The 14,275-nt window shown below is 44.9% G+C and overlaps 1 protein-coding gene across 1 annotated transcript; it reads left to right on the top strand.

Annotated features, from left to right (window-relative positions):
* The first annotated feature begins 247 nt into the window (after positions 1 to 247).
* On the top strand, positions 248 to 13,398 carry n4bp2 (NEDD4 binding protein 2). Its single transcript, XM_065958745.1, has 16 exons — positions 248 to 727; positions 1,742 to 2,744; positions 3,320 to 3,444; positions 3,602 to 3,690; positions 3,893 to 3,969; positions 4,098 to 4,241; positions 4,527 to 7,060; positions 7,285 to 7,370; positions 8,062 to 8,107; positions 8,593 to 8,810; positions 8,904 to 9,028; positions 9,141 to 9,267; positions 10,406 to 10,582; positions 10,692 to 10,860; positions 11,933 to 12,056; positions 12,153 to 13,398. The coding sequence occupies exons 1-16, from the start codon at positions 475 to 477 to the stop codon at positions 12,196 to 12,198; spliced, it is 5,343 nt and encodes a 1,780-aa protein (XP_065814817.1). The 5' UTR covers positions 248 to 474; the 3' UTR covers positions 12,199 to 13,398.
* The last annotated feature ends 877 nt before the right edge of the window (positions 13,399 to 14,275 follow it).

Raw genomic sequence — 14,275 nt, 5'->3', positions numbered from 1 at the left:
ACTTTCGTGAGATTTTGACTTTATTTTCGAAATTGTGATTTTTTAATTTATTTTTTTAATTTTTAAGTTTCTTAAATATGTTTATTATATGTTTAATATGTGTTTATTATGTGGCATTTCATATGTTTCCTCTCCTGTCATAATTTATTCCACATGGCCCTAATCCTCTTCCGTAGTATGGGGGGGAACCATGTTGTTAGAGACTTTTATTTTGAAGGTTCCGGCTGCGTTACACCGGCGTTAAACTTCTGTTGGCGGACTTCGGGCGGACTTCGGGCGCACTCGGCACAGTTTTTGTTGTACCGCTCGTATTTCCGCCACTTGGAGTGCTGTTAGAGTGTCATAACCTTCAGATCTCTCACTGTTTTCACTCCACTTGACGAAAACATCGGAATGTCTTCTGATTCAGGACGCATTTCTGTGGTTCCTCGGCTACGCAGCTAGCTCGGCGAGAGCAACCGGAGGGGCCACAGGATGCCTCGGAGGAAGAAGAACGGCCAGAGCCCGGCCAGAGTTCCCGGCGGGCCGTCAGAGGGAGGGAGCCTCGGCCACGGCACGGGCAGCCGACTACCTCAGGGATTTGACGGCTCGATGGTGAACAACTTCATACCCAGCTCGTCGCTCTCCAGCTCAGGCAAGGAGGACATCGTGAAAAGCATGCAGGAGATGTTCTCACACCTCGACCCTGAAGTGATTTACATCGTGCTGTCCGAGTGTGATTTTAAAGGTAACCTTCTCACTGTTGTTATACCTGCTGTGCAACTCCAGGCCAAGCTATTTAAATTAACTATGCAACCCGGTTAGCTTCCTAGCACTGTATTTCTGAGTTTTGTTTTCTTTGCAGTGGTTGGCTATAATAATATAAAAGTATTACCAGTAAATGTAAAAACTGCACCTCGCATTTCTTGCTTTACCACCTGTTGCGTCTGTGTTGAGCCCCCACTCCCACTCCCACTCCCACTCCTGACTTCTCTCTGTTAGTGCATGTCCATACTGTAGGTTCATGTTTGCGCATGTGTAATTCAGCCTATGTGTGTCTCGCATGTCTCAACAACAGAGTGTAAAATCCAACTCCCCCCCCCCCCCCTCTCCCCCCTTGGGTATTTACAAAAAGTTGAAATAGCAATCAGTCATGTAAAAAGACTGCAAGGACACACCTGCAAAACAATTACACTATGCATACTCGCTTATCTACAGCCAGGTGACTCTCAGTCCTGCCTAGAAAAGGTGATGTAATAAGAATTCAACAATTGACACTCATGAGCGCTCTCATATTTGTCACAAAGTACCTTCACTGCACTTTTCATCTGCTCCCATTTATACTCTGTTGTGGGCCAAACAACAGTAAACATTTTCTGGAACTGCATTCATCCCATTAAATAAAATTAGTTGTAACTCAAAGTGTTGAAAGGAGGATAGCTGCGTTTTTTTTGTTGTTGTTTTCATATCCTAAACTCCTGAATCAATCACTGTATAGCAAAAGAAACTTCCTTGTCATTAGGTATTCTCAGGGAAACTCCCTCCTGGATAGTTCCTCTTCAAAAAGTCCACAGAACTATTTGGTCTGAAAACACCCATTGTGTAAGATTGAAAGGTAGTCGTACGTTGGTTTTGGTGATTATAGCATTACTATGAGGCTTGATTAGTTTATTTTGAGTGATTTGATGGAGCATTTGGTTTTTAGCACCTTAAATGTTATTGATTGTTTCTCTGTTTTTCTGTTTTTCTGTTTTCCTTCTAGTTGAAAATGCAATGGACTCTCTGTTGGAGCTGTCCGTGGCGGCTGAAGTGGCAGCACCCATACCTTCTCCTGTCTCTGGCTTTGAGCTCACTGCTGCAGCCCTGCTCAGCCCGCGTCACCAGCCTACACCGGACACGTATTCCTCCCAACGATCACAGCTGATCTCTTCTCCTCCCTTTCTGACAGAAGAGCTGGACTTGCTGGTCGATCAGGAGCTAGAGACCCTAACCCTACAACAAGACATTAGTGCGGAGCATCAAAGCAGCCAGTATTTATCTTCTTTCCCTCAGCCATCATTCCCACAGCAGGACCTCCCGGAGCTGCTTCAGTCCAGCCTGCGGCCTGGATCTAGAGGCTCCTCTGTCCAGCAGCAAGGCCCAGTGGGTGGCCAGGTGGAGAGTATTCCTGGGGCTTCTTCTCCTCTTGACCGGCTCAGCACTTGGGAAGACAAGATCCCTGAGGAGCCGAAGTCCATGGTTAATTTCACACATCTGATGACAGAGTCGTGTGCAGACGCGTCGAAACCTCCGTTGGACCTGGCGGCGTCAGGGCGCCCCTCAGCCTTTCAGGTGTATAAAAAGCAAGACTCTTCACCGCCTTCCACAAACATTGCCGGGGCCGTTTCCTCTAATACTGTTGTCGGTGGAGCTAGATCTAAGGTGAACACATTTAACCAGGAGCTGTTTGGCTACATGCCATCATCCTGGAACCCAGAGGCGCCAGTGTTTTCTCCCCGTTTCCATGAAAACCACAGGCCAACCTTCATTACCCCGGTGGCTCAAGCGCCGCCCAGCTGGCCCAGCCTACCCAGAAATCCCTCTCCCTGGATGAGTCAGGGCCCTGCCAGTCAAGCACCTCTCAAACCCTCTGCAACCATTCCAAAGTCCTGGGCCCTGCACGCAGCGTCTCATCCTCCGGCCCAGCACAACAGGCTGCGTCTGGAGGGGAAGGTCCTTGTGCTGCTGCGTGGTGCTCCAGGGTCTGGCAAATCAACCCTGGCGAGGTAAGAATGTTGAGATACTCGTAATGTGCTAATCACTCCTGTCTGCTGTTCAGGAGTGCAGTGCAAGCGGAGACTTGGTTCGATGGTAATAAAGTGAACACTGTTAAGCCTCTGATGTTGTCTTCTGTGAGTGCCAAGGTCAAGACTGAAAACTAAGGGTCATAAAACTCTGGAAAAAGTGTTGTCAAAGAAAGTTACATCCAAATGATAAGAGACAGGTTTTAGGTTGCAGGTTTATGTAGCACAGCAACTATTGTTCATGTTGAATCTTATATACATTAAACCTCAGTGTGCAGTGTTGTAGCCGCTGTTTGAATCTGTTTCCCTCACAGACAGTGATGTTTGTCTAGAAAAATAGCTTCCCAACAATATCACATTAAAGTTAACAGAGAGAATAAAACAATCAGATTTGTAAGTGCTGAGATAGTTAAATACAAATGTACAAGTAGAGTCTTAAATGAAAGGCATTCTTGCTCAGGATTCATGGGCTTATTCTATAGCTATAAGAATGTGGATTGCCTTATTTGAAAACTGTTCTTATCTGTGTGTGTGTGTCTGTGTGTGTGTGTGTACAGAGCCTTGGTTGAGAACAACCCTGGGGGAGTCACGCTGAGCACTGATGATTTTTTCACAAACCATGGAAGATATCGGTTTGACCCCAGTGCCCTTGGGGAGGCCCATGAGTGGAACCATAAACGAGGTAAACAACACACTCTCAGTGTTGATAAGAAGCGTTTCATCAAAACTCCTTTGTGACTGATAATCCGTTTTTATCTATGACATTGATTGCCATTGTTCCATCAGAAGTACACTGAAGCAACAAACGCTTTCTCTCGTGTGTGAACTTTATTCCACAGCCACGGTGGCGTTTGAAAGGTGCATTAACCCCATCATCATTGACAACACTAACATGCAAGGCTGGGAGATGAAACCCTATGTGGCTCAGGTCAGTCAACGCGATCGAACATTTGTCTTGTCGCTTTCACATTCTGCTGAAACGCTCATTGCTCTGGAGGATAATGATAAGATATAACATAGCATAGCATTGCCTTTCATAACATAACATAACATAACATATCAAAACATATGATTCATGAAACGGTTCATCCATAAGGCTTCAGCTCTTGTTGCTCTCCTGTCTGTCCCAGGCACTGAAACATGGATACAAGGTGCTGTTTCGAGAGCCGGACACGTGGTGGAAGAACAAGCCTAGAGAGCTGGAGAGGTGAGAGGGATTCATCTTTTTAAAATGTAGAATTTCAGCCTGGATATTTGTGACAAAAAGAGGAAAAAAAATTGCTTCTGGGAACAGTTTTATGAAAAGTGTTTGTGTGTGTCCAAATGCATATGCAGGCGTTCCAAACATAGTGTGCCATGGGAGAAAATTCGACGCATGCTTGACGGATACGAGCGCTTCGTCTCAGTCCAGTCCATCATGGGTTCGCAGATGCCTGACTGCAAAAAACAGCGCAACCTTCAGGAGAACGGAGATTCACAGTGAGTGCAGCTCATCTGCTTTAAGCTTTATACACCTGAGCAATTAAAGAACAAAACAAAAACAAACAGCATGTAATGTCCTCGTAAGGTTTGGTGCAAACACAGTCTCAGGATAATTCTGCTTTGCCTGCTTTTCTGTGTTAAAAACATGTGTTTCAAAACATCTTCTTCAAAGGAATTATCTAAATCCAAAACTCAATTGGTCATCGAGCGAGCGTCATTATTTGTGTTGACTGTTCCATTCATTAATAAGTGTTTTTTTTTTCTCTCTCTCTCTCTCTTCAGGCCTGAATCCTCTGAACAACCGTGTCCTGACCTGGTGGGGCAGTCTGAATCGACTGGGGGTTATAAGAAATCCCACCCACAGCTGTTCTCTTCCCTCCCTGACATTTCATCGATCACTCGCTCTACTGAGGTCGAGAGACTGGAAGACGCCGCCAACCAATCTGCAGACAGGGATGATGAGATGGATTTGGGCGAGTTAGATTCTGAGTTAGACGCCCGGTTAGAGCTGAGTCGTCCAGGTGATCAGAGTATCCCGGACTGTATCGTGGAATCAGTAATGAACGAAGATCACCGTGCGGAAGAAGTGCCTGTGGCTTTCTCTGAGTCTATTGGACAAAGAGTGAGGAGGGAGAGAACCAGCAGGAGGTCTGGTTTTGACAACTTAGAGCCGGCAGATCTTTTGAAAGACACCAACCAATCAGATGGGGAGGCAAAGGAGACAGAGAAGACAGAAGAGGAGGGAGCAGAACGGGCTGAGGCAAAAATGGGAACGCAGGAGATGTTGAATTTTGTTGGAGACTGGCCCTCTGAAGGGTCTCTCCAGCAGCGCCAGGTCAGGAGAAGAGAGCGGCAGAAAGAAGGGAGTGAAAAGGACGATGGAGATGTGTCTCGAGAAGCTAACAAGCATAAAACAAGAAGGAAGCCAGGGCCCAATGTGGCAGAGTTTCAGAAGCTTCTTGATCTTATTCAGACGGGGGTAGCTACTATGCAGACCAGCTCGTGCTCGTCTTCTGTTTCCTCGAGCTCTGGAGAGGAATCTGCAAAAGAAGAAGAAGAAGAGGAGGAGGAGGAGGTGGTTATGTTAGAGGAATCCAGGAGCGTTAGGTCTAACAGTGAGGAGAGAGAAGACAATATGAACAGGGTTGACAGCAGCAGAGGTGAGTTACCTGACTGTGTGTTAGACTGGAAGGCAGCGGACTCCTGTAGGATCATGGAATCAGGACTTTCCTCTAGAGCGATTGAAAATCTGTTAGAAATCCGCGGAGAAACTGGGATTGTGGATTTACAATTGTCTAACCAAACAAATCCCCCCTCTGCTGATTTACTGTTAATCTCCGAAAATGCAGAGGTGAGTGTCTCCAAAGACGACAAGGGGAGTCCAAATGTCGAAGGTGACTTTGATACGGAGCCTAGTACCAGTCAGAGTGATAGAAACCAGACTTACGCAGAGTCTAGAACTGAGGGTGATGGAGGGCATGTCAGCGAGGTGTCTCTGAGTCCTGTGTGCGAGGGCTCCGTGGAAACAGAAAGTAATCCCCTGTGTGGAGGCAGTCAGGAGAGGAAGCAGCGCCAGGGTCGTAGATCGGGTAAACAGTGTAAGCTAGCCCTGACTTTTACTCAGAACTGCCCTGCGTCCTCCCCTGATACTCTGGAGGGGGCTGGAAGTACAAACAACAACAGTGTAAATATTCTGAATGCAGATGTTGAACCGAAGCTTGACCTGTTCACACTCTCCAAATGTGAGGTACGTCTGCAGCCTCCCTCCCCGTCTCCTCCTGCGGTCGACACAGGCCGCCCAACACAGACGGAACCTCAAGACTTTGCCCGCCTGTGGCGTCTCAATCGTCTAGACAGCCCGGTCGACGCAGGCGTCACTCTGCGCAGTGACATCACAGTCCTCTTTGGGGAATCTTCCCGCTTCGTGCCCGAGCTGTCCTCCGCCGTTTCTGCAGCGGTTGCAGTTCACCCGTCCGGCCACAAGGAGGTGCCCTATCACGTGGCTCACGAGAAAGGCACACAGGTGGAAGAGAAAGAGTTCGGGGCCATTCAAGACCGCCTCGAGAGCCTGCGCATCCTCAGTCGCCATTTCAAACTGGTTAGTTTTGATACCTTGGAAGATCTGTACGACAAATGCCACCAGGACCTAGACTGGACCACCAACCTGTTGCTGGACTCAGGAGAGAGGTTCTTCAAAGATGAGGAAGGCGAGAAAGAGATGGAGGAGGATGAAGAAGAGCAGGACCCATCGGGTTTGTGTGCGGCTGTAGGTGAAGCTGTAGAAACGAGGTTATGTGATAGTGTGTTGGACGAGCTTCCCACTGAAGATTTTCCGGCAGCTGTTGAGAAAGGGAGCGAGCAGATAACCTATAGCGCAGTTCAAAAGTCAGATGTGAGCTCCAGTGATGATAATGTCCTTGGTTTTGGGGGTGCAGCTGTTCCAGTTCCAAACGCGGATCATTCGCATACAGCGTCAGAAAGATTCCCTGAAACAGAACGTGATCCACCTCGTGCACTGAACACAGGAGAGGCCGCATCAGATGTGGACCTCCAAGGCGCTGCTTGGGGCGTTAGCTTTGACAACGGCGTCATAATTGAGGAGTCGAGAGTCGAGATCGAGGAAGAGATCGCCAGCATGGACGAGGCCCACCGGCTGCTGCAGGCCGAGCTCGCAGAGATGGAGAGAGAGGGAAAACAGAAGGAGAAGAATGAGAGGAGGAGCCATCACCTGAACATTCAGAGCGTGGAGCTGAAACTGTCCACTGAGGTGGCTCTACAGCTTACTGAGCTGTTTGGTCCTGTTGGAGTAGATCCAGGTAACTACAACACGTGTGTGTAACGATGGAAACTACACTTCTTAACTTCTTACTTCACGGTGTGGTTATGAATCTGTAATGATTAGTAAAATTACAAAACATGCTGCACTCGACTGTTAGACAATCTGTGTGAAACATTCTGACGCATTCAGACATTTTGAAGTGTAGTGGTACTCAGATCTGACACACAAGAGTGTTCATCCTCTCTGGTCCTTAATGTTCAGGTACGTGCTCCTCTGATGATTATGCAGTGCAGATGGACCTGAACTTGGCCAAGCTGCTGCACCAGAAGTGGAAGGAAACCATTCAGGTGAGCCCCTCATGTGTGCTATGATCAATATCTTTATCATAACTTTTTATCATGTGAAAATGTGACAGTGGTAGCAAGTACTTATGAACCTACAGATCATCATATACTGAGTCTGTGTTTTGACTAACGCACACACATACGCACACACATACGCACACCTGCATTTTTCAGCTCATCAGTGTCTTGTCTTCGTCAGGGAAAAAACTACTAAACTAAAACTACTTCACATCTGTAATTTAGCCCATTGTTTAGACTTCCAGGTGTAACTTGTTTTGTTTTTGTTTACTGTTTCTGCTTTGATCTGGTAATTATGGGCAGCAGACAGAAAAAAAGGTTAGGTGCTCAAGACTAAAGAGAGTACAGACACATTGAGAGGAAAGCTGGTAAACAAAAAGGAGCATTTGGCAGCTCAAGAGTCAGATTCTAGAGACCAGAAGAAGAGATAATGGAGAGTGAATGTAAGATTTATATTCCTCAAACAAGACTGAAAAGGTTGCTTTGTAATTAATTGGTTGCTTAAACAAACGTGTAATCTGCCCTTAAAGATGACGTTCAGTCAGTGTTGTGTTCAAATCTTGTTTCTACTGCCCCCAAGTGGCCAAAGTCAGATGTTGCAGCAGACTGAGTGTTAGGGAAACATATTTCACCGAGTCCAAGTCTGTTAGCCTGACATGTGAATGTTGTTTTACAGGAAAAGCAGAGGCAAGCAACTCTGTCCTTTCACCTGCTTCAGGAGAGTAAGTTCACACACACACACACACACACACACACACACACACACACACACACACACACACACACACACACACACACACACATACACACACTTAAAATCCCTGAAATCAACAATCATTGTGGCTGCGACAGTGTTGACCTGCATTGTCCTGTTCAAACATTGAACGACGAGGGTGTCTACTAGGGTGTGTTTTTAATAATAACTCCTCCCACAAGTGGATGTGTACATACCTTGAATTATTCTATTAATGTATTTTTTCTCCCTTTATTTAATTGATTTACATATGTTTGTTTTTTAACCTTTTGTTATTTTTCATAATTATATTCCAGATTCTTCGGCTGTTGTAACAAAAAAAAATTCCCCACATGGTGGATCAATAAATTTTATCTTTATCTTTAACTTTACTACCCGATATGATCTATCATTCTTAGACATAACATCATCAAGTTTCACTAACACTGAATGTTGACCTCTGAATGGTTAAAGGTTCAGTACACTGGGGTGAGTCACAGGAGGTCAAACCAGGACCGCGAGACCCGACACAGCAAGCTCGTTTCCTGATCAGTGCAGATGGTTACACGACGGCGGACGGCCAACCAGAGAGTCACATCCCGTTCATGGACCACTGGAGTGTGTCCCGCCCACACGTCTCTCTCAGAGAAATCATAAAAGAGCAGCAGGCCCTGCAGGAGAACGTGGAAAAGGTCAGTCTCACAAACATCTCGAATAATATCATCCCGCTACGTTCTTCTCTGGTACCAACATCCTCAACCCTCTTCAAACCCTCCTTCTGTCAGACCAGAGAGAGTCGTGCTGACCTCGACCGGCGGGACGGAGCCACCCTCATGAAAGAAAACCAACTGTTCTCCCTTTTCCCCACTATAGACCGGCACTTTCTCCAAGACATCTTCAGAAACCACAAGTGAGAGAACAGTTTTTGGACAGAGACTGTGAAGTCATTATCTGCTTTGTTTGATATCATGTGTTTGATATAGTCCTGACTGACTTGTACATGTGTTTAATCGTTTGTGTAGTTACAGCCTGACGGAGACGGAGCTGTTTCTTCGCTCTCTGCTGGGCGAGGAGCCCGTCAAGACAGTGGTCGCTCCAGAGGCACCTCGGTCTGACCACCACAGAGCAGCCAGCAAGGAGAGAGAGAAGGTACTCACACACAGGCAGACTGAGAAGCAAAGAAATGTGTACACCTTTTAATCTCTTGACCTCTTTTAAGCTTTGTTTTCACAAAGTTTAAGACAGTTTGGATGTACAGTGTACTGCAGTACAGAAAAATATTAGTGTAATTCAGTGATTCCCAAACTGGAGGGGTGTCGTGACCCCTCTGTAGTTATGACTGCAGGGTTACATAAGATCAATGCATGTAGTTCTACACTGCTAGCAAAACATGGCCGACTTAATGAAAGGACTGCCCACTATTGATGAAATATGACTAGTCATGCCTCACCCCTAAGCTTCCCCTCTACAAAGTGGAGTAATGAACAGAGACTGCAGTGTGTGTTGTGCCTTCAAGTCTTGGCTCATGACAGAAACCCAACAAGTTAAGACGTCACATCCCGCACTCAAAGAGAGGCCTGTTTGATTTCTTTAGAAAGAAACTTCTCAACTGCTGTGTCCAACAGAGAGACTTTACTTTAGTTGCATCTAAGTAAAGTAGAATCTAACAGAGTAGCCCAGTGTTTAAAAAAAAACAACCACACACTGTAGCTGCTCGACAGGAAAGCCACACTCTTGTTTACCACATCATACACGTGTGTAATCAAAAGGTTTATCTGCATTTGACAAAATACAGATCAAAAGCTGGACATTGAAATGATCACAGGACTAACTGGAAGGGTAAATGAAGTTGTTTATTCCCAGTCAGTTTAAGAAAATCTGTTGCAAGGAATGCACGCTGTCATTATTTAAAAATAGGAAGCTTCATGTTGCAGTGCCTTCTCTGGAAAAGTGACTGAATATCCCCCACTGAAGGTGCATTTATGTATTTTTGACTTCAATTAAATCCTTAATAAACAGGAATTTGTGAGCAGAAGACCTTTCTAACTGTGTTTTAGTGTATATGGATGTCTGTGTATGTGTTGATTTTGCATGATAGGGAGCGGGGGATTTTCCAAAGGGGGGCCTGCAGAAAAAAAAAATTTGTGAATCTCTGATCTAGTTTAAAGATAATTTAAAGAGAAAACAAACTTTACCACTAGGCTGTGCATGTGCAAGAGCCAGTATTCAGTAAAAACGAGTCATCCTGAACTTGTCTGTATCACGTCGTCCCTTTTAAATTTGTCAGAAGCAGAAGCCTTTGGACTCCGCTGTTCCAGACTATCAGGATACAGAGGATCCAGAGTATGTGGACTTCAGGGCCGAGGCCAGCCTGCAGAGAGGCCGGCAGCTTGAGAGTTTCGCTAAAGCTGCTGAGGCCTTCAAACAAGGAAATAAAGACGTGGCTTCGTTTTATGCACAGCAGGTGAGGAGTGAAGCGCTTTGTTGGTTTGTTTTCAAAGTGCAGCTCATCTTCAAGTTAAAAGAAAAATCTCTGATAATGGTAAATGAGTTAGTATCATTCTCTTCTGCAGGGACACATGCACGGCAAGCGGATGCGTGAGGCCAATGATCGTGCGGCAGTTCAGATCTTTGAGAGGGTCAACTCATCACTGCTGCCAAGGAACATCCTGGACCTACACGGCCTGCACGTCGATGAGGCCCTGGAGCATCTGGGCCAGGTCTTAGAGGACAAGAGCACAGGTAAAGGACATTACACAGCAGAGTAGGAGAACAGGCGGGAAAAGATTAGCATCTTCATGCATCTCCTGCTTTAAAGGAATTTATGGCCATTAGGCAAGCGGCAACCTCTGGTCTTAAAAAATGAAGCCAATGCAGAAGTGCAAAATCCTCCAGTTCCTCAAGTGTGGCTCCAGGAACACCGGAAGTCACATGACAGCCAAAACAGCTGTTTTTAAATCACAAATAAACCTGTTTACAGCCTGGTACAAAAAAAAACCCAAATAGGTCTGATTAGTTACTGTCATCACTGGCACACACTGTACATGTGTTTCTTTTAAACGGCTCTGTTTTGATTTTGAAAACGATACATGTTATACATAGTTAGGAGTGCAGCTGACATGATTGACAGGTGGGGGCGATGTAACGGTTTGTCAGGAGGCTTAAAAACCCGCCTCAGCTCCAGCTCTCAGCCTGTCGTTAGGTCGACTGAAAGTTAGGCTGAGACAGGATTTCCAACATGGCGGCTGCTGCTGATGAGCCTCCGGAGGCCCCTGCAGGAACAGATGGCTTCATACATTCATATTTACAGTCTTTGGTATTAAGTGGGACAACATAACTACAACAACACAATCATTTGAGGTATCAGAATGTATAATAACATGTTTGTAGAAGTTTGTGTCTCTTAAAGATTTTGGCTTTCTGCTCCTGTTAACCGTGTGTGTGTGTGTGTGTGTGTGTGTGTGTGTGTGTGTGTGTGTGTGTGTGTGTGTGTGTGTGTGTGTGTGTGTGTGTGTGTGTGTGTGTGTGTGTGTGTGTGTGTGTGTGTGTGTGTGTGTGTGTGTGTGTGTGTGTGTGTGTGTGTGTGTGTGTGTGTGTGTGTGTGTGTGTGTGTGTGTGTGTGTGTGTGTGTGTGTGTGTGTGTGTGTGTGTGTGTGTGTGTGTGTGTGTGTGTGTGTGTGTGTGTGTGTGTGTGTGTGTGTGTGTGTGTGTGTGTGTGTGTGTGTGTGTGTGTGTGTGTGTGTGTGTGTGTGTGTGTGTGTGTGTGTGTGTGTGTGTGTGTGTGTGTGTTCTTCTTTGGCCTCTTTCTGTGCAGAGTGTGAGCAGGGTCTGTGTCAACCCCAGCTCTCTATCATCACAGGAAGAGGAAACCACAGCCAGGGGGGCGTGGCCCGCATCCGTCCCGCCGTTATAGACTACCTCACCAACAAACACTACAGGTACACACACAGACACACACACACACACACAACTGAACACTCGTGCATGACATGTTCATTGTCACCCACATTTTCTCCTATCTCTCCATCTGTCAGGTTCACTGAGCCCAACACAGGTACTGTGTTAGTCTCTTTGAAATGAGAAGAACCTGGTTTATTGGATTCAAGCTGCTGCTGCGGAGGACAACACACGTACAAACATCTCTCTCTCTCTCTCTCTCTCTCTCTCTCTCTCTCTCTCTCTCTCTCTCTCTCTCTCTCTCTCTCTCTCTCTCTCTCTCTCTCTCTCTCTCTCACACTACATATTTAATCAGTTTACACAGTATAGTACACTCACAACCTTGTCAGTCTGTTTTTGGGGCTTTTTGTTTTCTCATCCCGCCTCTCTTACATTTCTAAATCAGTCATAACTTCATGAAACACAGCTTTACATGATGTTTTTATTCATCTATAAAGCTTGAATAAATGAACATTTTAACTTTGAAAACATTTTAAACTGGGGATTTGGATTGACGTTTATCTTTGTGCCTTTAAAAAAATAATGAGAAGTCTTCCTCTTTTTCAAGGGCTCCATGTCTGATGAGTTTATATTTATATGAAAATTCAACCATTCACCTTTTTAGAGTCTGGTTGGAAACATAATGGATGGATTTTAAGAATCTTTAATTCAATCATGACGCCACGCTGTCTACCAGGAAGTTGTTTGCACGTTTTTGTAGGACCCGTTTTTTAAGCATTTTGTTTAAAAATGAGCGTACGTTTAAAGCATGCTGTCTATTCAGGGATTGTTGTGTGATAAGGAGTCACCAAACCAAGAGCTTAGAAGTCGCCTTGGCTCAGTGTTGTCATGGTAATGAGTGTTTTTGATCACCAGAAGGTGAACCTTTATCTCTTCAGGTGATCAAAAACCCCATTAAATAGTTTGATCAACTTTTGCTTTGGCAGCATGAAAGTCTACTTTGTCTTAGTATCTTCCTCTATTTTTTCAGTTTGATGCCAAACTTAAGTATTGCTGCATATATATATATCGATATTCAAACTCAGGTTTCTCATTCTTTCAAGGCGAGCCTTCTCCGGGTAACTTTTTAACCCCTCACTCCTAGTTTTGTAACTTTTTTTTATTACTCAGGACGCTGCAATAGCTTCGTAGGTTTGTAGCAGCTTCTGTTTCTTTATCTCTGGGATATTTTTCACAGACGTCGGGCCACCTTATTCAAAGATTTTATTGATTGTACATAATGTTGTGAACACCTGATCTGTAAAGAGAAAATTGTATTTTTGTATCCATTTGTTCAGCTGTTAAACAGAGACTCTTGTATTGTGGAATAAAATGACAAATGTTTTAACGTTTCAAACTCGTTTATGTGAACATTTCTGTGTGCTAGATGAAACTCTTCAAGACCAATCAGTCATCGTTTTTACACGTTTATTCACACATAAAACATGAAAGTTAGAACAGCAGATTCATCTAGAAATAAGCCGGTGTTACAGAAATGAAGGTTGTCAACACATGTCCATACTGTGATACTTCAGAATAAAGTCTAAAGCTAAGTTCACGTCTTTTTAAAGATATTTTTTGGGCCATTTTAACCTTCATTTGATAAGACAGCTGAAGGGAGACAGGAAACATTGTGAGGAGAGAGAGGGGGATGACATGCAGAAAAGGGCAGAGGTTGGATTCGAACCCACGGCCACTGCAACAAGGACTGTAGCCTCCGTACATGGGGTGGGCTACATAACCGCTCGGCTATCTGGCGCCTCTTGGCTGCATTATTTTGTAATTAAAAACAATATTTACTCAATATTGGGTGCATAGGAGTTCTGTTTTTTGTTGCTATGGTATCGATCCAGGTATCAATATTGTTTGATTTTTACTAGTTTAGAATCACATTTTAAAACTTTGATATTGGGATAAAAAATAAAGGTGTGATCTCTCAACTGGAAGGTTGGGGGTTCGACATGTCCAATGTGTCCTTGGGCAAGACACTTAACCCCAAGTTGCTCCTGGTGGCGTATGAATGTAATAAGCGATTAGTTACTTCTGAAGGTCACTTTACTTTAAAACCAGTACCATCAGTGTGTGAATGTGTCGGTGTGACCTGCAGCGTAAAAGCACTTTGAGTAGTCAGAAGACTAGAAAATAACTAAACAAGCTTAAATCCATTTACCAATTACCAAAGATAAAAATAAAGGGTCTTCAAAAAGGTAAAGGTCTACAT

The sequence above is a fragment of the Labrus bergylta genome, chromosome 1, assembly GCF_963930695.1.
Source record: "Labrus bergylta chromosome 1, fLabBer1.1, whole genome shotgun sequence".
Taxonomy (NCBI): domain Eukaryota; kingdom Metazoa; phylum Chordata; class Actinopteri; order Labriformes; family Labridae; genus Labrus; species Labrus bergylta.
This window is presented reverse-complemented; position numbering and strand designations above follow the sequence as displayed.

Bases quoted from the DNA above. Each gene is read 5' to 3' on its own strand.
- n4bp2 (XM_065958745.1), top strand. From the start codon at position 475: ATGCCTCGGAGGAAGAAGAACGGCCAGAGCCCGGCCAGAGTTCCCGGC. The intron at 7,061-7,284 runs GTAACTACAACA...CTTAATGTTCAG, and splicing joins TCCTGTTGGAGTAGATCCAG to GTACGTGCTCCTCTGATGAT. The intron at 10,861-11,932 runs GTAAAGGACATT...CTTTCTGTGCAG, and splicing joins CTTAGAGGACAAGAGCACAG to AGTGTGAGCAGGGTCTGTGT.